Below are 20,701 nucleotides of genomic sequence, written 5' to 3' on the forward strand. Positions count from 1 at the left end.
TGGTTTTTAGAGAAATTAGAGAACTTTTGAATATAAATTTAGATATGTCACCGAGAATTGCATTACTGTTGTTGATGGAAAAACAAGATATAAATGAAACAAAAAAGGAATTGATTGTAAATTTGATAATGATAGCTAGATTAGTAATGGCTAAATATTGGGGACAAAATTGGGATATTCAAAGAAATGAGTGGTATAATGAAATTTGGAATATGGCAACAAATGATAAATTAACAACAGAAATTTAAAAAGGGGATGATTAAAGTAAACAATTATAATGAAATATGGTGGGATTTTATAAAAACAGTGTTGGTAGAAGGCAAAAGGAATAAACCTATTCAAGAATATATGTTGTTTTGGAGGGGATAAGGGCACAATTCAGGGGTGAAATGCTACTGGTTAGGATTGGTTCGGAGAACCGGTAGCAGCAGCAGCGCAAGACTCTTCCCACCTGCCCAGATATCATTATTTCCTGATTTTAACCAGGAAGTAATCTTTGACTTGCGCAAGCGCAGAAGGCTTTGTGCATGCGCAGAGGGCCCAAGAGCGCATGTGACATGCTCTTCTGAACTGGTAGGGAAGGTAAGTAGATTTCACCTCTGGCACAATTGGAATATATTATACAGTATATCTTTTAGTTATTATAGAAGAAATATAAGAAAAAAAGTGGTCTCTGGGGGTGGGGGTGCACTGTGATATTTCTTTTTTTCCCCTTTTTTTGTATGTATATGTATATGTACTGTTTGTATTATTTGCATTAAAAATAAATTTTTTAAAAAATAAAAAATATATAGTATTCTTGGATTGAAGAATTCTTGTACGTAAGGCTGCTTGATAGGAAATCCTTTTCCTTTTTGAAAACAGGTGGTGTTTGGCTCACTTACCAGGTGGCTGAACCTTCTCAAGGCTGTGAAAACTGGAAAGGACGCTCCGGCCATAAAGGTCCTGCAGCAGGCGGAAGTTACTCTGGATAGGCTCATCATCGTCTCCTTGGAGGGTCTCCTCCAGCACCGAGATCTGCAGTGAGAAGGGCCAGTGATGATCACCCAGAGGGGGCAAAGGATTCAAAGGAGGAAGAGAGGAGCACAAACCTGTTCCTGGGAGAGCCGAACTGTCTGATTAAAGACTGTCCAGTTCACCGTCTGATAACAAGGTGGGGTGGTCAGCGAACCGTTGTAGCGGAAATAGCGGTCAAAGTCATAAGGAAGCAGCTTGGCTACATCAAAGCCAGCAACTGCAGTTTCCTCTCCTAAGAAAGGAGAAACCTCTGTGAGGATCATGCCAGGATACAGAGAAACACACGGATGTGAGCCATCAAGATGGGCACTGCTGCCTGAAGAGAAGGATACCCCAAAGGTGTGAGCATCTCACTCAGATGAATGGAATGTGGTGATCAGAGACATTATTGGCACTCACACAAGGAGCAACAGTTGTGGTTAATCAAGGCTATGCCAGTGTGCCCACTTCTTCTGACTTCAGGTCCTTGCCTCATCAGCCCTGCTCTTCTGACTTGGAGGGGGTGTGTCATATAGGGAAGAGGTTTTTAAAGACAACGGGGGCAGTGACTGAAAATCGATGTAGAGAAGCCTGCTGGTTCTTGCTTTCCTGACAAAGCACCCTTGATGCAGATGCGCCCCATGGAAATGGTAGCATCGCCTGCAGATGACAGCAGCCTTTCTCCTGACTGGCTCCAGTACACCCAGATCTCCTGCCGGGGGATTTTCTGCTGGGCCCAAAACAGAGAAAGGAAGGGGAACTGCCCCCTGCCCCCTTTTACCTTCCTCCTTGATATTACTCAGATGTTTGAGGATGTGCTGATATGGTTCATTTGTTTCCATCCCTACCTGAAACGGGAGACAAAAACAGCAGCAAGAGGTATGTAGGCACTCTGCCTTATGTGACCAAGGGCCCGACTTCTCCACAGGGAGACTCGGCGGCCCCTGCTTTATGTACAAACAACATCATCCGCTGTACATTAAAAAACAAAACTAAGATCTTCTAAAAAGAACAATAGACATTTCTTGGATCCTCTCTGAAGGGTACCTGGTGGAAATGCTGCCAGTGCTCCAAGGGTCACACCCACAGCACTGCACCTGCCTGGCCCACCCCTCATTTCTTACACACACACCTGCAGAAATGCAGCCAGCACAGCCAACCCTCCTGGCTCACTCGCAGCTTCTTGGAAACTTTCAAAACGGGAGTTATAATGGACCACATGAATCTGGAGGCAAACACAGAGAACAGCACTGAGCATGCTCAAGAGGCACCCCTGTTGGTCTCCCCAGGGTGTTTCTGCAGCTTGTACACAAAAGAAGTTCATACTTCATAGGACTGTCAGGATAACCTGAAGCACCTGTGTTCCACAACCGCAATAAAACCCTGGGAGGAAGTCACATTCCACCTATGTGTCCCCCCACCCATGAGGTAGCGGGAGGAAACTCTGGAGTTTCAAGCTCCTAGAAAATAACTTTTGATCACAAAGCTGTGCCTTTCATGGCCAGAGAAAATTCCAAAGACCCTACTGCAACCCCTTCGGGCCCTGGAAGAATGAAAAGGCCTGTATTCCTCATTCAAATAATTTTATTACATTTTGCAAAGCATGCACATTTTTTTCTTGTTCAAATAATATTATTACATTTTGGGGAAAAAACCTATACAACTCATCAGCAGCACCATACCTGGGTTTGGCTTCAAGGCCAGCAAAGCACTTCATCTCTCAAGACCTAGAAAAGGGAGCAGCTGCCTAGTAAGGCAGCTTGAGCTATTTGGCAGGAGCCATGAACAAGAGACTGGGATTTACCTCACCCGCATAACGGTGCCCATCCACTGTGTGTTCGGAGCCAGGCCGGGTGTGCCCCAATCCCCAATGCAGGTGCAGCTGGGCTGCTTGGTACGGCTGGGGGAAGCCACCCCCACTGAGTGTCATTTTCTTGGGCAGACCTAGAAGAACTGGGGAATGGAGAGGATGATTGTCAAGACAGAGGAGAGCAAGAGGAACTTTCTACTCCAGTGCTTCATGCAGGAGGGTAGCATGTACCATTCCATTACCCTCCACCTAGAAACAAACAACCTACTCTCTAATAAACAATTTGGTTTCAGAAATTTTTTTTCCTGTAATCTACAACTTCTACACTGCAAAAACATATGGACTACAAATCTCAATCAGGGCAAAGCAATAAATGCAATTTACATAGACTTCTGTAAAGCCTTTGATTCTGTGGTACATGATAAATTACTTCTAAAGCTAAAATCCTATGGCATCTCCGTACCCCTACATAATTAGATAGCTGCATTCCTGTCAAACAAGTGGTCAAAATAGGGAGCGCCCTATCAAATCCTGTACCTGTTAATAGCGGTGTCCCCAAGGCAGCGTTCTAGGACCAACACTCTTCATTCTATACATAAATGACCTTTGCGATCATATTATAAGCAAGTGCATTCTCTTCGCCAATGATGTAAAAATATTTAACACCAACGACAATGCTGCTACCTTCCAAAAAGACCTTGACTTTGTGTCCTCTGCTTGCAACAAAATATCTTATGCCACCAGACTTGAAATTCTGGGCTTAGAAAATTTAGAACTATACTGCCTTCGGTATGACCTAAGCGTAGCTCATAAAATTATCTACTACGATGTTCTACTTATCAATGACTACTTCAGCTTCAACCACAACAATACAGAAGCACACAATAGATACAAACTTAAAGTGAAACGCTCCAAACTCGACTGCAGAAAATATGACTTCATCATGGTCAATGCCTGGAATGCACTACCTGACTTTGTGGCTTCATCCCAAACCCCCCAAAATTTTAACCTAAGACTGTCTACTGTTGACCTCACCCCATTCCTAAGAATGTCAGGGAGTGCATAAGCGCACCAGCGTGCCTACCGTCCCTGTCCTAATGTTTGTATCTATTTTATATATCCACTCCATGCTTATACTTATATATATTAGCTAATATGTTTTTGACAAATAAATAAAATAAATAAAATAATAAACAAAATAAATAAATAAAACATCTTCCCAGCATCACTTGCTTGCTAGGACAGCACTTAGCTAAACCTTATTCGCCTGACTGCAGGGCAGAAGAAGCAGGTTTTCCCCTTTTACTTTCCCACCTATCCATGCCCATAACATTGCTCAGCTCAGTTCAGCTCTCCCATTCCCCCTCTTTTCAAGGCATATGGGATAGAAGTAGGTGGGCAGGGAGACCTCTGTCTAACTTCAGCCCCTCCTGGGAACCCCAGACTTAACTCTGGCAGCACTGTGGGTAAGTTACTGGAGAGACTTTGAAAAGAAGGCCTGGAACCTGGCACACCATTAACTCAGATCAGGGCTCACCTCCTAGGCAGAATGTCCAATGTGATATTCTGGAAAATCTTCTTGCAAGAAGTATCCTTTCCAGGTTCAGTGTCCCAAGTTGGGTGGCTGTTATCACCCAAAGAGCCATTGTTGGACCTGGGAGCTAAACACCCAGTCCTGCTTTCATTTATTTTATTTATTTATTTTGTCAATCATATATAAAATAACAGGTAAAAGTATAAACATAATTTGGATACATGAAAAGAGTAAGTAAAAAGGAATATTAGGACAGGGACGGTAGGCACGCAGGTGCACTTATGCACGCCCCTTACAGACCTCTTAGGAATGGGATAAGGTCAACAGTAGACAGTTTAAGCTTAAAGTTCTGGGGGGTTGGGAGGAAACTACAGAGTCAGGTAGTGCATTCTGGGCATTGACCACTCTGTTACTGAAGTCATATTTTCTGCAATTGAGTTTGGAGCAGTTTACCTTGAGTTTGTATCTATTATTTGCTTGTGTATTGTTCTGGTTGAAGCTGAAATAGTCATTGACAGGTAGGACATTGTGGTAGATAATTTTATGTACTAGGTCAGACCGAAGTCAGCGTAGTTCTAAGTTGTCTAAGCCCAAAATATTATATATTTTTATTACACAAAGTATTATCTTTGAAAAAGCTTTCACTACCAGTTCTCTTCCCAAACTTTGGTCACTAGCCACAGTCATCTCTATCTTCAAAAAAGGAGACCCCAGCTTAGTCGAAAACTACAGACCGATCTCCCTTTGCTGTGTCACCTGCAAAGTCATGGAATCTATCATCAACCAATCCATTACCTCATACTTAGAAACAAACAACCTACTCTCCAACAAACAATTTGGTTTCAGAAAAAAATTATCATGTAACTTACAACTTCTGCACTGCAAAAACATATGGACTTCAAATCTTGATCAAGGCAAATCAATAGATGCAATCTACACAGACTTCTGCAAAGCTTTCGACTCAGTAGTACACGATAAACAGATATTTTCTGTCTAACAGACAACAAGTGGTCAAAATTGGCAATGCTCTATCAAATCCTGTTCCTGTCAAGAGTGGCGTTCCTCAAGGCAGCGTTCTTGGACCAACACTCTTTATACTATACATTAATGATCTTTGTGACCATATCTCAAGTAATTGTGTTCTCTTTGCTGATGATGTCAAACTATTTAACATCACAGACAATACTTCTATCATTCAAAACGACCTTGATCATCTAACCGCTTGGTCTAAAAATTGGCAGCTCCAAATTTCAACCAGCAAATGCTCAGTCTTACATATAGGAAAAAAGAACCCAAAAACTAAGTACATACTAGATGGACATTACCTTACAGATGACCCCCATCCCGTTAAAGACCTTGGAGTTTTCATGTCAAATGATCTAAGTGCCAAAGCCCACTGCAATTACATAGCAAAAAAAGCTCTAAGAGTTGTAAACCTAATCTTGCGTAGTTTCTTTTCCAAAAACACCACACTATTAACCAGAGCATATAAAACATTTGCTAGACCAATTCTAGAATACAGCTCGCCTGTTTGGAACCCTCACCACATCTCTGACATCAATACAATTGAACGTGTCCAGAAATATTTTACAAGAAGAGTTCTTCATTCCTCTGAAAACAATAGAATACCCTATCCCACCAGACTTGAAATCCTAGGCTTAGAAAACTTGGAACTCCGTCGCCTTCGACAAGACCTAAGCTTAACTCACAGAATCATCTATTGTAATGTCCTTCCGGTTAAAGACTACTTCAGCTTTAATTGCAATAATACTAGAGCAACTAATAGATTTAAACTTAATGTCAACCGCTTTAATCTAGATTGCAGAAAATATGACTTCTGTAACAGAATCATCAGTGCTTGGAACACTTTACCTGACTCTGTGGTCTCTTCCCATAATCCTAAAAGCTTTATCCAAAAACTTTCTACTATTGACCTCACCCCATTCCTAAGAGGACCATAAGGGGCGTGCATAAGCGCACAAACATGGCTACCGTTCCTGTCCTATTGTTTTTCTTTTCTTCTTTCTATATATATGCTATACCTCCTTATATTTACCCATATATGTTTATATACTATATAATCTTTTGTATGATTCCTACATATATTGTTGTGACTAAATAAATAAAAATAAATAAATAAAATTTGGAGTCTAGTGGCATAAGGTATTTTATTGCGAGGAGAGGAGTGGAGGACTCTTTTTGTGAAATATCTCTAGACTCTCTTGATTATATTTATGTCTGATATGCAGTGTGGGTTCCAGACAGATGAGCTTATTCAAGAATTGGTTTAGCAAATATTTTATATGCTCTAGTTAGTAGTACAATATTACCAGAGAAGAAGCTATGCAAGATTAGGTTAACAACTCTTAGTGCCTTTTTGGCAATGTTGTTACAATGGGCTCTAGCACTTAGATCTTTAAAATGAGTACTCCAAGGTCCTTGACAGAGTGAGGGTCATCTATAAGGTCATGTCCATCTAATTTGTAGTTTTTGTTTTGATTTTTTGGCAAGACAGAGCATTTATTGGTTGAGATTCGAAGTTGCCATTTGTTAGACCATAATCTGACACATAGTCAAGGTCTTTTTGAAGAGTAGTTGCATTGTTTGTAGTGTTGAATAGTATAACATCATCAGCAAAGAGAACACAGTTGCTTTTAATAGAATAGAATAGAATAGAATAGAATAGAATAGAATAGAATAGAATAGAATAGAATAGAATAGAATAGAATTTTATTGGCCAAGTGTGATTGGACACACAAGGAATTTGTCTTGGTGCATATGCTCTCAGTGTACATAAAAGAAAAGATATGTTCATCAAAGTACAACATTTACAACACAATTGATGGTCAATATATCAATATAAATCATAAGGATTGCCAGCAACAAGTTATAGTCATACAGTCATAAGTGGAAAGAGATTGGTGATGGGAACTATGAGACGATTAATAGTAGTGCAGATTCAGTAAATAGTCTGACAGTGTTGATGGAATTATTTGTTTAGCAGAGTGATGGCCTTCGGGAAAAAACTGTTCTTGTGTCTAGTTGTTCTGGTGTGCAGTGCTCTATAGCGTCGTTTTGAGGGTAGGAGTTAAAACAGTTTATGTCCAGGATGCGAGGGATCTGTAAATATTTTCACGGCCCTCTTCTTGATTCGTGCAGTATACAGGTCATTTATGTAAAGTAAATGACCAATAAATAAATAAATAAATAAATAAATAAATAAATAAATAAATAAATAAATAAATAAATAAATAAATATTTATTTATAAATAAAGTAATATGTAGATCATACATATGATCGCAAAGGTCATTTATGTAAAGTATGAAGAGTGTTGGACCTAAAACATTGCCTTGGGGAACACCACTATTAACATGTACAGGGTTGGATAGAGCGCTTCCTATTTTGACCACTTCTTGTCTGTTTGACAGGAAGGCAGCTATCCATTTATGTAGGAGTCCAGAAATGCCATAGAATTTTAGTTTTAGAAGTAATTTGTTGTGTAACACCGAATCAAAAGCTTTACAGAACTCTATGTAAACTGCATCTATTGCTTTGTCTTGATCGAGATGTGTAGTCCATATGTTTTTGCAATGTAGTAGTTGTAGATTACCGGATAATTTTTTTCCTGAAACCAATTGTTTGATAGAAAGTAGGTTGTTTGTCTCTAGGTGGAGGGTAATAGATTGGTTAATGATTGATTCCATGACTTTGCAGGTGACACAACATAAAGAAATCTCTGACTAAAGACTCACCATCAACCTTGCGGAATTTTTCAATTTGCAGAAGGCAGGGGCAACGGGACAGGATCCCATCTGCTAAATGTGGTTGACCTACATAAGATAATGAGTCAACTGCCAGGCACAAAAGTTTTTCATTTTGTGGAAATTTCCCAATACTCAAAGTGATCTTGGGTTGGGGGCCAGTGCCCCAGAGATGTGCCATTCCCCTAGGCCCTGGAGCTGCTGCCCATCTCAGCCAGGTTGAGGAATGCGCCATTCTCTGGCTCCAGCCTTGCTCCAGAGCCACTGTCCGCTTGCCACCCGCTCTCCCTTTGCCAGTTGCATGCGTTGCCCTATTTCCACTCCTTCAGAGGCCCCGGCCCTAGCCTGTTTCCTCCCACACTACTGCCTCTCTCTTCGGGCTTACGTTCCTCCCATGGCTGGTGACAGAGGGGAAGGCAAGCCAGCGGTGAGCCATTGCCGCTGGGCTCCCCACCAGGCTGCACCTCACCCCCCTTGTCGTGAGATACCTGAGCAGCCACCACCTCTTTTTTTTCAGTGCGAGAAGCCTCCAAGCTGCCACCTCTTGCCAGCCACTTCCCAGAAGTGGCAGCTGGCTGGAGGCCACCAAAAACTACCAGATGTCTTGAACACGCCAAAAAACCCGCTGCAGTGCCATTGCCACTCTGTTCTTCATGCAGGCCCTGCAGATGCACCCCATTGCCTGCTGTGCCGGAGTGGAGGGACTTGCCTGGGCTTCTTGCAGTCGCACTGAAAAAGAGAGCTTGCCTTCCCCTCTGCCACCAGCCGCCATGGGAGGAAGGTAAGCCCGAAGAAAGAGGTCATGGGGGAGGAAGCAGGGCATCTCGTGACAAGGGGGGTGAGATGGGGGCTGGCGGAGAGCCCAGCAGCAATGGTTCAGCCCTGGCTTGCCTTCCCCTCTGCCACCTGCCACTATGGGAGGAAGGTAAGCCCAAAGAAAGAGGTTGTCGTGTCCCAATCCCTCTCCGACGACCGGGTCTGGGAAGTCTGTATCAAGCGTGGCCACGAAGCCTCTGCAGCTTTGCCAAATTCCTTTCAGATTTCTCTGGGCAGGCAAGAATCCAAGGTGTGACTTCAGCAAACCAGATGAGACTTTGCTTGACTCAAATTGCTTGACTCAAGCTGGACTTTTATATAGGCCATGGGGTGTGGCTCCATGACTCAGCACTTATCCAGGCCTGCCCCTCCCTTCCTTCTGCTGACGTCGCCTCTCAGATCTCCGGAAGCGCGGATCCTTCCACTTTAGATTGTTTTCTGCTGTTTGAGAAAGGGAGGGGTCAGAAGGAGCAGGTCCAGGCAATTCCAATCCGTGGCTGACTGCCTCTGATGGCTGCGTGTGAGTGAGGTTTGTTTGTTTATTCCTGACATCCCCTCCAGGCATGGGACCAGGGCTGGGGGCTGGAGGCATGCCAGGCCATTCCTCTTCATTATCAGACTCTGAATCTGATAGCAGGCCTGGCAGGAGATGGGAGGGGCCCAGCTGAGGAGAAGAGGGAGGACAAGGCAGGCCCGGCAGGAGATGGGAGGGGCCCGGCTGAGGAGAGGAGGGAGGACGAGGCACAACAGAGGTGGTCGTGGGGGAGGAAGTGGGGCTAAGGCTGGGGCCTCTGAAGGAGGGGAAACAGGGCAACGCATGCGACTGGCAAAGGGAGAGCAGGCAACATGCAGGAGGCCTTTGACAGATTAAGCCAGGCCTGGGCAGAAAATAGGTAGAAAGAAAGGCTGCAATAGCTGTAAGTTCAATTTTTTTCCCTACCAGGTTCTGTGGGCATGGCTTGGGGGTGGTGGTCATGTGACTGAGTGGGCGTGGGCATGAGTGATGTCAAGTTGGCCACAGCCACTCAGTCACATGACCCCAGACCACCAAGCCACACCCACAGAACTGGTAGGAAAAAAATTTGAATACCACCACTGAGGCAAATGCCTATAATTTATACTCTGAACCCACAGGGTCTTAACCAATCATATTTGAAAAACCTGCCCAAATATGAATGTTCAAAGTTTCCCTTCAAAACAATTGGAGCTAACAGTGAGGGTCATCTAAAAGGTTAGTTTCCCTTTAGCAGGGTTAATAGTTAAGAGTCATCCATAAGGTTGCCCTCGCGCAGCTTGTGGACTAGCCAGTACAAGTATACAGCTAAGAGCCAGTACGAATATGGATCATTGTAGCATTCGTGGCAACAGGATCTGCTGTGTCTGTTTGTCAGCTGTGAAGAGACCAAGCAGAGGTTTGTGGTCCATAAAGATGGTGAAGTTTCATCCATATAAGAAGTTGTGGAACTTCTTAATGCCTGCCACTATGGCAAGGGTTTCCTTGTCTATCTGGGCATAGTTCCTTTCAGCTGATGATAACGTTCTAGAATAGTATGCGATGGAGGCCTCTCTACTATCGGGCATCCTGTGGCTTGGTACTGCCCCAATGCCATATGGCAAAGCGTCACAGGCTAGTGTTACTGGTACAGTTTTGTTGAAATGAACTAGGACAAAGTCCGAGAATAGCAGTGATTTTACCGCCTTGAGTGCTCGACCAGACCCAGGGTGCTTTTTTGTTCAGTAGGCGGTGTAGTGGTTCTGGCAGGGCAGCCTTATGCGGTAAGAAGGAGTGGTAAAAATTGAGCAAGCCCAGGAACGCTTGAAGCTTCCCCTTGGATTTTGGTGGCGGGGAGGGGGGGGCTTGCTGAATTGCCTTTAGCTTTGCTTCAGATGGGTGGATTCCGGCAGCGGCAGCGTTGATGCGGAAACCCAGGAATTATGTGGATTCCACGCCAATCAGGCACTTTTCCCTCTTGAGTTTTAGGCCTGCCTGCGGAAACATTGGAGTACTGTGCGGAGACATTCTGCCAAGATTGCTGCTGATTCCCCCGCGATCAGGACATGTATGGGCAGATGCCGGGAATGTTTTTCAGTGTTTGTTCCATAATACTTTGGAACAATCCTGGTGCTACGCTTACCCCAAACTGCAAGCAGTGCACTCGGAATGCACCTGTGTATGACTATTGTTTGTGCTTCTGTGGTAGCATCATCTACCGGTAGCTGTTGGTAGGCCTGGGCGAGGTATAGCTTAGCAAAGATTCGGCCTCCCTGGAGCGAGGCAAGGATATGGCTTACCACTGGTACAGGGTAAGTATGCTGCTGTAGTGCCTTGTTTATGGTGCACTTGTAGTCTGCACAGATGGGGTCGCTATGGGAATCTCCCAATGGCTACAGCACAAAAATTGGAGCACTCCCTGTTGTATCAGCTTGTCTAGTTCCGCATCAGTTTTAGGCTTTAATGCAAAGGGAACCCTGCGCGGTTTTAATCAGATTGGAGTTACTGTTGGATCAAGGTTGAGTGAAGTGGGTGCCCCTTTGTATTGTCCCAGCTCAGCACTGAATACGTCAGCATATTGTTGGTATACCACTTCTAGATCAGCTATTTGGGTTCAATGAATGCCCATTATCCTGTTGCCTAGGGCCTTGAACCAGCCCAGTCCTATGAGGCTGGTGCGTGGCCTCTCTACAACCACTATGCTGAGGGGACCCTTGAACTCTCTAAATTGTACACTAATGGTAGGTTCGCCCCTTATGGGAAAACAGTGACTCTGGAAGTCCATTAGCATTAAACTCAATGATTTGAGTGGGACTCGCCTTCGGCTACATTTGCAAATGTGGTCGAAAGTCATGGACGATATAATGGACAGGGCTGATCCAGTATCAAGCTCCATGGAGCATGGGACCCCTTGAAGTTTTAGTTGGAGTCTTATCTTTTCTTTGATGGGGTGTTGGGCCCCTGTGCATTGGATGCTACACCTTCCTAAGTGGTATTCAACTCTGTTCTGTCATGGGAGCCTTTTCCACTTGTGTTGCTGTGTCACAGGTTTCATTTCCACTGACGACCTCTGCAAACTCAGGCAATGTGCCCTTGCTTTCCACAGGCATAGCATACAGCTGTGCAGAATCTGCACTCTGTTCTTTCATGTGGTCCTCCGCAGCTTGCACAGCTCTGTGGGGGAGTTGCTTGCTCTGTGGAGCATACCATCTGGGTGGCTCTCTCCGCAAGCGATCGATTTTGTCACTCTCACTGACCTCCCCTGAGCCTTCTGTGGTCTCTTAGTGGATCTCTGGGGTGTATGTTTTTGGTCAGAGAGTCTTCATGGCCCCCCTGGCAGCCTCAGCCACCATAACTTCCTTCAACGGATCTTGGAAAGTCAGTTTCTCCATGGCAAATAGGTGCTGCTGTAATTCACTATTACGTAGGCTGCAAATGAGCCTGTCTCTGAAATGATTTTCCAGATCAGAGAACTCACATTGGCACGAAGTTTGGCGAAGGGCGGCCACAAACTCTTCTGCAGATTCCCCAGATCTTTGTTCTCCTTGCTTGAATGCATGGCACCGGGTGATGACCGAGTCTAGGCTCAAAATGTTCCTTTATTTTTTTCTTGAGGTCTACGTAGGCCACTGTCTCTATGCTTGCCAGCACTACCAAGTTTTCAGTGATATAAAACGTGGCTTGTCCAGACACATAACAGGGTTACTGCCTTTAGGTCGTCGTCCGTAACATGGTTAGCCCGGAGATAGTTTTCTACTTGCGAGACATATGAGCTCCACTGTTCCGGGTGAGTAATATCAATCTTGTTGAGCCTTCCTAATTTAGGCATTTTGAGAAGGCCCCTGTGGTGCTAGTTAATGCCTGTCCTACTGTGGGTGGAGCTGGGCTGCACTTAGGAGTCCTGGGGACGGATTCCTCAGGTATGTCTGTGCCTCCAGTGTGCCTTACTGGCAGGCAGGGCAGGGAGCATGGTCCCACCAGGCTCTTTACCTGGTCTGACATCCAGTGATTTCAGTGTGCCTCCAGTGTGGCTTACTGGCAGGCAGGCGTGAGGACTAGTCCTGCCAGGGCTTCGTTACCCAGCCTATCACCCAGTGACTTCAGTCTCTTGGTTAGCAGCAGCTCTCTACCCTGCAGCAACCCATCCTCATTGCCACTATTGTGTAGTGGGCTTCAGTAGGCAAGAACCAGACCAAGATAGCTACAACAGCATTTATTGACTCAAAACTGGAACTGAGGAACAGCAGGCAAATGCCTGTAATTTATACTCTGGGCCCACAGGGTCTTAACCAATCATAATGTTTGAAAAACCCGCCCAAATATGAATGTTCAAAGGTTCCCTCCAAAACAGTTGGAGCCAACAGTTAGGGTCATCTAAAGGTTAGTTTCAACTATTCAATACATAACAGAGGAAATGGAAGTAGCAGGAACACCAATGGAAAAGGATCATTTTTCCATGCTTTAGAAGAATGACAAGCAATTTAAAAAGAGGCCACCCAAAGACAGAGTGGTGAGAAACCATCACCGATGGCAAAAGCTAATGCTGTCAAGGAAGCAGTTATTGACAGATGATCCTTTAAGGAGTTTGAAAAGGACTATAGGCTCTTTCTTGATAAAGAGAGGAAATATGGGGTGGATGGTCCCACCACCAAATAAATTTGGTGCTGAATAACAGTATCCATTATGTGGTCCTTTATGGAGCCATATCCAAGTGTTTGCTGTAGGGTACTTCAGGGTTCCATCCCAGGGCCATCCCAGTGTGTTCCTCAAATGTTTTCATAAATTACTTAAACAAGGAAATAGAAAGGATCCTCAGCAAATTTGCAGTTGACACTAAGCTGGGAGAGAGATTGCTAACCACTCAGAAAACAGTCACAACATTTAAAAGGATCTCAATAAAGTTAAATATTGGGTCTTATCTAACCAAATGTAGTTGAGTGGGGAGAAATATTGGGTTCTGATTTTATCAAAAAAATCAGGGGCACAGGTGCCTAATGGGAGATACCTGGTTTGGCAGTGGTATGTATGAGAAGGATCTGGACATCCTGGTAGACCACTGATTACGCATGAATCCCCAATCTGCTGTCGAAAGAGTTAATGCAGTCTTGGGTTGCATTCACAGAAATGCAGTGTTGCGATCACTGACCATTCTGTTCTGAGCTGCCCTGCTCAATCTGCACCAAGACGACAACTGCCACCACAATATGACAAGAACCTTGAGAAACTGGAAGGGGCGCAGGGGAGAGCAGCAAAGATGGTGCAGGGCTTGGAGGCGAAATTCCACAAAGACCGGTCAGAGGAACTTGGCGTGTGCAGCGTGCAGATGAAGAGGCTAAGGAGAGCCACAAGAGCGGCCATCCAATATGGAGAGAGCGAGGATGTGGACTTACTCTCTATAGTCACCAAGAGTAGGATAAGAACCAGTGAAAGGATGATTTAAACTTGAAATATGGAGGAAGTTCTTGAATGGTGAGAGCTACAAAGCAGCAAAATAGCCTGTCTGCTGGAGTTGTGGGTGCTTCATCATGCGCAGGGATGGTTCCGGACAGCCATGAATCTGGGATGCTCCCAGGAAGGAGAGGAACTAACATTTCCAACACTTTCATTCTATAAAATACTGCCTGCTGGTGTGAAGTGGATCATAAGCATCAAAAGTAACTGAATGATTGCTGTATGTAACCAAAACTCAGAGCAATGGGAAATGAGATGCTGTGGCAGGAGAAGCTAATGGAAAAAGAAACTCAAGGACAGAAGTTCCTAGAAAGACGATTCTAAAAACACAATGCAAATAATTAAAATGAAGAAATAAATGGAAGAAGTCAGCGTGGATGCACAAAAAGCTTTATGTGGAGTTTTGAAAACAGAAATCAGTTCCAGCAAATACCTGTTTGACAGGAGATCAGAAAAGGGAATCTGCAATGGTTGGCAAGAGAAACAAACACAACTTCATCAGATACATTCAAAATAAAACGAAAGAGATGCATCAATAAGCCAGAGTTTCCCTAGTCCTATTTTGGGTAAAACATTATCAGTGAGAATGTCAGGGAATGGTAAAGAACAAGATGAGTGGGGAGAACTAAAGCCTGGAGTCAGAGAATATCTATTTACAGTGAAGATTTTAAAATAATTGTGTCCTAGCTTACTACAGAAAGGTATTGACCATTTTGGTTAAACCCTTAAGGATTATCTTTGTGAAATTCTGAGGTCCCAGGTGGTTGTATCCAAATCTTCAAAAAGTGGGGAAAGAAAGGAAGACCCAGCAAGCTACAGACCCATCAATCCCACCTAATCCTTGAGAAGGCATTTGCCAAGTAGGAAGTAAAGAGACTGATTCTATGAAAACCCTGAGGTGAGTAACAGAATTCAACATGGAGTTTTCAAAAACAGGAATGATTTGGTCTTATCAAACTCATTTTTTTTTTTGATTGGGCAACTTCTGTAATAAATTGTGTGAAGAAACTTGTTGCTTTTGGGTGGCAAGCTGTAAGATCCATCTCTTTCGTATGAGTGTGGATGCCATCCATTAACATTCTGATCAGTAGCCAATTAAGGGTGGGCTGCAGTGATGATGATGATGAGGAGGAGTATGGACACACTCCCTGCACTTCTTGTTACCTCCTTAAAAAAAACCCACACCTGGTGCGACAAGGGGACATTAATGACCCTGTTGTTCTCTCCTTAAACACTCTCCTTTCTGGGACTTACATTGTGCTTGTATTCAAGTGCAGCTTCCGGTCTTTCAGGTCAGGAAAAGGCACCCTTTCTCTAAGAAGGCACTGACTGGTGCAGACAGCCTGCCTCTGACACCTCTGAAACACTTTTTCTGTTTCATATCCAAATAGCCGCACACCCTCCAGCCCTGGTTCAAAAGTGCCCATTAATGGTTCCACACCAACTGGAGAGTGAAATAGGCTCAGCTCGGAGCCTTTAATCTTCAAGTTGTTGATTGATGTCTTGGATGAGGAGCTTATCGGATTTGTAGATCATGCCAAATAGGGTGGAATGCATAATGCTGTAGAAGGCAGAAATAAAATTCAAAACCAATTTGGTAAGAGAGAGGTGCAGTTTCTTCCCTTAGGAAAAAGCCCCTGAGAATCAGGGATGCCTGGCTTGATTTTGGCATCTCTGAAAAAGGTCGCAGGCTGAATATAAGCCTGCATTATAACACAGCTGCAAAAAATGGTCAGTACAATCTTATGGTACCTCACCAGAAGAATGCATTTTGAAATCATAGGAAGTTTCATTTTATTCTCACTTTGCTTTCTGCCTTGGTGGGACCCTTCCTTTAGTGCTTTTGTCCAGCTCCATTCATCACATTTTAAGTCAAAATGGATGACAAGGGTGATCAGGAAGTAAAAACTAAATCTCATGAAGGATGAAAGCAGTCCTTTTCTCTGAGAATCCTGTCTATTTTGGACACAAGTTCTGAAGGCTTATCAAACAGCAATTTTGTTAATGAAATTCTTAAAATCTATCAGATGATCTCTCTTTCATGGATGTAGCAAAGATAAAGGAGACTTTCAATTGAGGGGGTTGGACTCCACAATTCTGGGGTCCTTCTAAGATGGATGGCAAGATTGGTAAGACCACACTTGGAATATTGTGTCTACTTTTGGTTACCATGATACAAAAAAGATGTTGAGATTCTAGAAAGAGTACAGAGAACAACAACAAAGATGATTAAGGGTCTGGAAGCTAAACCACATGATGAACTAGATTTGGGAAACTAGACATATCTAGCCTAAGAAAGAGAAAGACTGTGGTATGATAGCAGTGTTCCAATATTTGAGGGGCTGTCACAAAGAAGGGGTGGGTGTCAACCTGTTCTCCAAAGCACCTGAAGGCAGGACAAGAAGCAACAGATGGAAATTAATCAAGGAGAGAACCAACCTATAACTAACGAGAAATTTCCTGACAGTGAGAACAATCAATCAAAGGAAAACAGGTGCTCCAACACTGGAGGCTTTTAAGAAGACACTGTACAGCCATTTGTCTGAAATGGAACAGGATCTCCTGCTCAAGCAGGCATTTGGACTAGAAGACCTCCGTGGTCCCTTCCAACTCTGGTATTCTGTTATTGCTCCCACATATTATGGATGTAGCATTTTCCTTTTTCTTTAACAGAATGTTCATGTTTATTTAACTGTAAAATGCTTAGCAGTTGGCAGACCAGACTCTTCTGGCTTTATTTCAGTGCCAACCAAATGTCATTGCTTAATTATGGGGAGCTGTGCCTTCTACCTGGAGACCAGTGAGTGGGAATTGGAAGAATAGACCCTCAAATACAAAGATGGTGACTTTTCCTGGCCTTTATCAAAAAACAATCCATCATTTGTCAAAGGACAAAGTAACATTGTGTGATAAGATGGGCAACTAATACATTTTACAAATAAAAATAAATGTAAATAAATAAACAAACTTGAACAGTGACTAGGGATCCTTGGAGCTGGTGCTTATAATTAAAATAAGTAATTACAAAAAAAGGGATGGCAGTGATAGCCATGCAATCAGAGCCCTAGCCTGTCCCCTGTGATGTAAGTGACCCTCCCTGACCAGAGCCACCCTCCGTGAGGCTGGGAGCCCTGGACTATCTTTCCCGCTATCTTTCTGCTTGAGCGTTCTATCCTAACAATAGAAGGGAATATTTGTAGCTGGGGGTTCCTTGTTGCACTTGGATGTTTTATTGCAGACATTTCATTACCAAACTAGGTAACATTATTTGAGCACTGATGACGTTACCTAGTTTGGTAATAAAACATCTGCAAGAAAACAACCAAGCTCAGAGAGCACCAAGGACCCCACAGTTCTCTCCTTTAGCGAGACCAGTCTACCGAGCAAGTTCATCTGTTTGCTTGCATGTTACAACCTCACAACCCCTTTCTAATTCCTGTAGTTTGGAAGGATCCCTTAGTGATCTGGGAGAAATTTGATCCTGGAGTTTGGGCATCATTGTCAGGGACCCTCCGTGGGGCAAGGGCAGGGCAAGGGCAGAGCAGACTCAAAAGCCAAGCTGAAACCTGGCACCAGGCACAATCTGTTTTCCCTGTACCACAAGAAGCCCAATTATGAGAAGAAAGGCCAAGAGGTGGCCCTTGTCCAAGGAAGCAGGAAGAACTCTGAATGAGGAACCAGCACCTGCTTCATGCTTCCTGAGACGCTACACGCAGCTGATCCTCAGCAGCCCCGTGATGCTCACCAGTGTGGCCATTGTTCTTCAGGGGAAGCATCTCTTGGGGAGGCAAATCGTAGCCAGACAGTAGCAGGGGCTCCAGCTTGACGCTGAAGCTGACAGCAGCTGTGTTGATGTTGATGGGAGACTGCATGTGACCCTCACAGTTGGGGAACATGGATGCCCACTCTGGCATGTCTGAAAGAGAAGAACACGCTTCAGGGGCCTCAGAGTCATTTACCTGCCTCAGGCGGGAAACGTTGGTAGGGGGTTAGGAAAAAGGAGAAAGCTTAACAAAGAGGAAAAATGGAGCTTGGTCAGCCTCACTTCTTGCTCTTCCAGAGAATACAGGATAGAGCGAAAAGGACACAATGGGGACTTCCAAGTGGTTTTTCTGGGTTGGAAACTTCACACATGTCTTCCCAGCTCTGGCTTTAAAACACCGAAAAGCTACCTCTCAATTGCTGCATTAACTGGCTGAATCTGGGAAGTAGCTGGTTCCTCCAAGCTACGTTGATTGTGAAGCAGCCAGGATCTTGGGGTTGATCTGGGAAGAGACCAGGAGGCTTACCTCTAGCCTGTAAATGCAGGTGGGGTGACAGCTCTGGGCTGGGCTGGGAGGAGGCAGCTACCCATGGAATGCAAATGCCCTTGGGGGTGGGGGTCAGTTCAAGGACAGCTCTTATCGCCTCTCCTGCAGGGAGGAATGTGGGCACTGGGCATGAATAATGACCTGCAATGACTAAAGTAGGGCTGCAGGATGGGGGGGGCAGGTGAGAGCAGGAACAGGCCTTCTCTGCTGCTGCTACAACTTGAGGCCCAGATATGCCCAGGCAGGCTTTGGGCTCAGTAGAGCTGGAGAAGATCAGCAGCAGGTGTGATCAGTGCTAGTTGATCATTAACCAGCATTCACCTGGCCAGGGGCCCAGGGGAGCAAAACCAGGCCTTTACCTTTGTAGCTCCATTGATGGTCTTTGTGCCTTTGAAGACCTAGGAAGCAAATAAGAGAACCTGACTCAAGTTGTTGCTCCCACTATTTCCTTCCCACAAAAGCAAAAAGGGGAGGTTCTCCTTGCCCCGCCCCCACTCCATTTTAATTCTGATATGGGGAACAGAGTGGTTGATTCTCTCTCTCTCTCTCTCTCTCTCTCTCACACACACACACACACACACACACAAATGACCTTGAATGATAGCCCAGACCAGAGGTCGGATGGTGAGCTAAAGAGATAGAGCACCTGCCTTCTTCTTCCACAGGTTCCCCTGGTGACCTCAGAGGAGTCCTGAAGTTGGATCGGAGCCACCTAAAGGAAATGCCAGTCTAAACCGCCTTTTGCTTTGGACAAATCTTTGCCTCTCAAAAGACTCAGACTGCTTCCATATAGGTACTGGCTGGCAGAGGCAAATTCTTTGTGCCGCTGCCCCGGCCAAGCTGATTTCTGCAAATGGGGTGGTTGGGGTAGGGTTGAATGACCCAGGTATAAAATCCTGTGCAGTGTGTAATGAGGAAATTGCAACTATACATCTTCACCCTACGCATAATAAAGCTGGCAAGCCATTGCGGTAAGATGTACAAATGGCCACGCGTTTTGATGACTTTAAAGGGTTTTTTTTAAAAAAAGAAATCCATGGGCAAGGGGCTTTGAAGACTCAATGTCACCTCCAGGTGGGGGGCAACCTCCCTCCAGTCCTAGTTGCCAGACAGCAGGTGGCAGGAAGGGGCTGTGTCTCCAGACTTCTCCAGACTTCTCCAGACACCTGAGTGCCCCTGTGAGAGAGCCAGACTCAGAGGGATCTTGACCTGAACCTGCAGTTTAATCTTATGTAAAGAAATAAATAAAATACCAACCATGGATAAAGGATCCCCCTTTTTTTTGCACCCATGACTGTTGCTTTCCCTTGAAGAAGGCAGGATGGGGATAACCTGTCCGGGACTTAGAAGGCTTCCAGGCAGGCAGTCTCCAATAGCATGGCAATGGCAGCCATTCTGCTGGTCCCACCTTATTTTATTTTATTTATTTTATTTATTTATTTTGTTACAACAGTATATATAAACATAAGCATGAAAGTAACTATATAATATATAAACATATATATAAGTATGTAATAACTATATTAATTGGATATAATGAAAGGAAACAATAGGACTGGAACGGTAGGCACGTTTGTGCTCTTATGCATGCCCCTTACAGACCTCTTAGGAATGGGGTGAGGTCAATAGTAGACAGTTTTTTGTTAAAGCTTTGGGGATTTTGAGAAGATACCACAGAGTCAGGTAGTGTGTTCCAAGCATTAACAACTCTGTTACAGAAGTCATATTTTCTGCAATCAAGATTGAAGCGGTTAACATTAAGTTTAAATCTATTGTTTGCTCTTGTATTGTTGTGATTGAAGCTGAAGTAGTCTTCAACAGGAAGGACATTGCAATAGATGATTCTATGAGTTAAACACAGGTCCTGTCGAAGGTGGCGGAGTTCTAAGTTTTCTAAACCCAAGATTTCAAGTCTGGTGGCATAAGGTATTTTGTTGTATTCAGAGGAGTGGAGAACTCTTGTAAAATATTTCTGGACACGTTCAATTGTATTGATGTCTGAAATGTGGTATGGGTTCCAGACAGACGAG

The 20,701-nt window shown here is 44.3% G+C and overlaps 1 protein-coding gene across 1 annotated transcript in view; it reads right to left on the reverse strand.

The window, feature by feature from the left end:
- The window catches only part of CA9 (carbonic anhydrase 9), a 37,219-nt gene that overhangs the window by 9,047 nt on the left and 7,471 nt on the right, over positions 1–20,701 (reverse strand). Inside the window, exons 2-8 of the mRNA XM_058172552.1 lie at positions 19,031–19,069; positions 18,107–18,277; positions 2,801–2,949; positions 2,129–2,221; positions 1,778–1,844; positions 1,092–1,249; positions 885–1,017 (exon numbers count right to left, since the gene is read on the reverse strand). Of these exons, the coding sequence (XP_058028535.1) occupies positions 885–1,017; positions 1,092–1,249; positions 1,778–1,844; positions 2,129–2,221; positions 2,801–2,949; positions 18,107–18,277; positions 19,031–19,069 (810 nt within the window). The remainder of the gene's footprint in view (positions 1–884; positions 1,018–1,091; positions 1,250–1,777; positions 1,845–2,128; positions 2,222–2,800; positions 2,950–18,106; positions 18,278–19,030; positions 19,070–20,701) is intronic.

This window comes from Ahaetulla prasina, chromosome 2, assembly GCF_028640845.1.
Source record: "Ahaetulla prasina isolate Xishuangbanna chromosome 2, ASM2864084v1, whole genome shotgun sequence".
Classification (NCBI taxonomy): domain Eukaryota; kingdom Metazoa; phylum Chordata; class Lepidosauria; order Squamata; family Colubridae; genus Ahaetulla; species Ahaetulla prasina.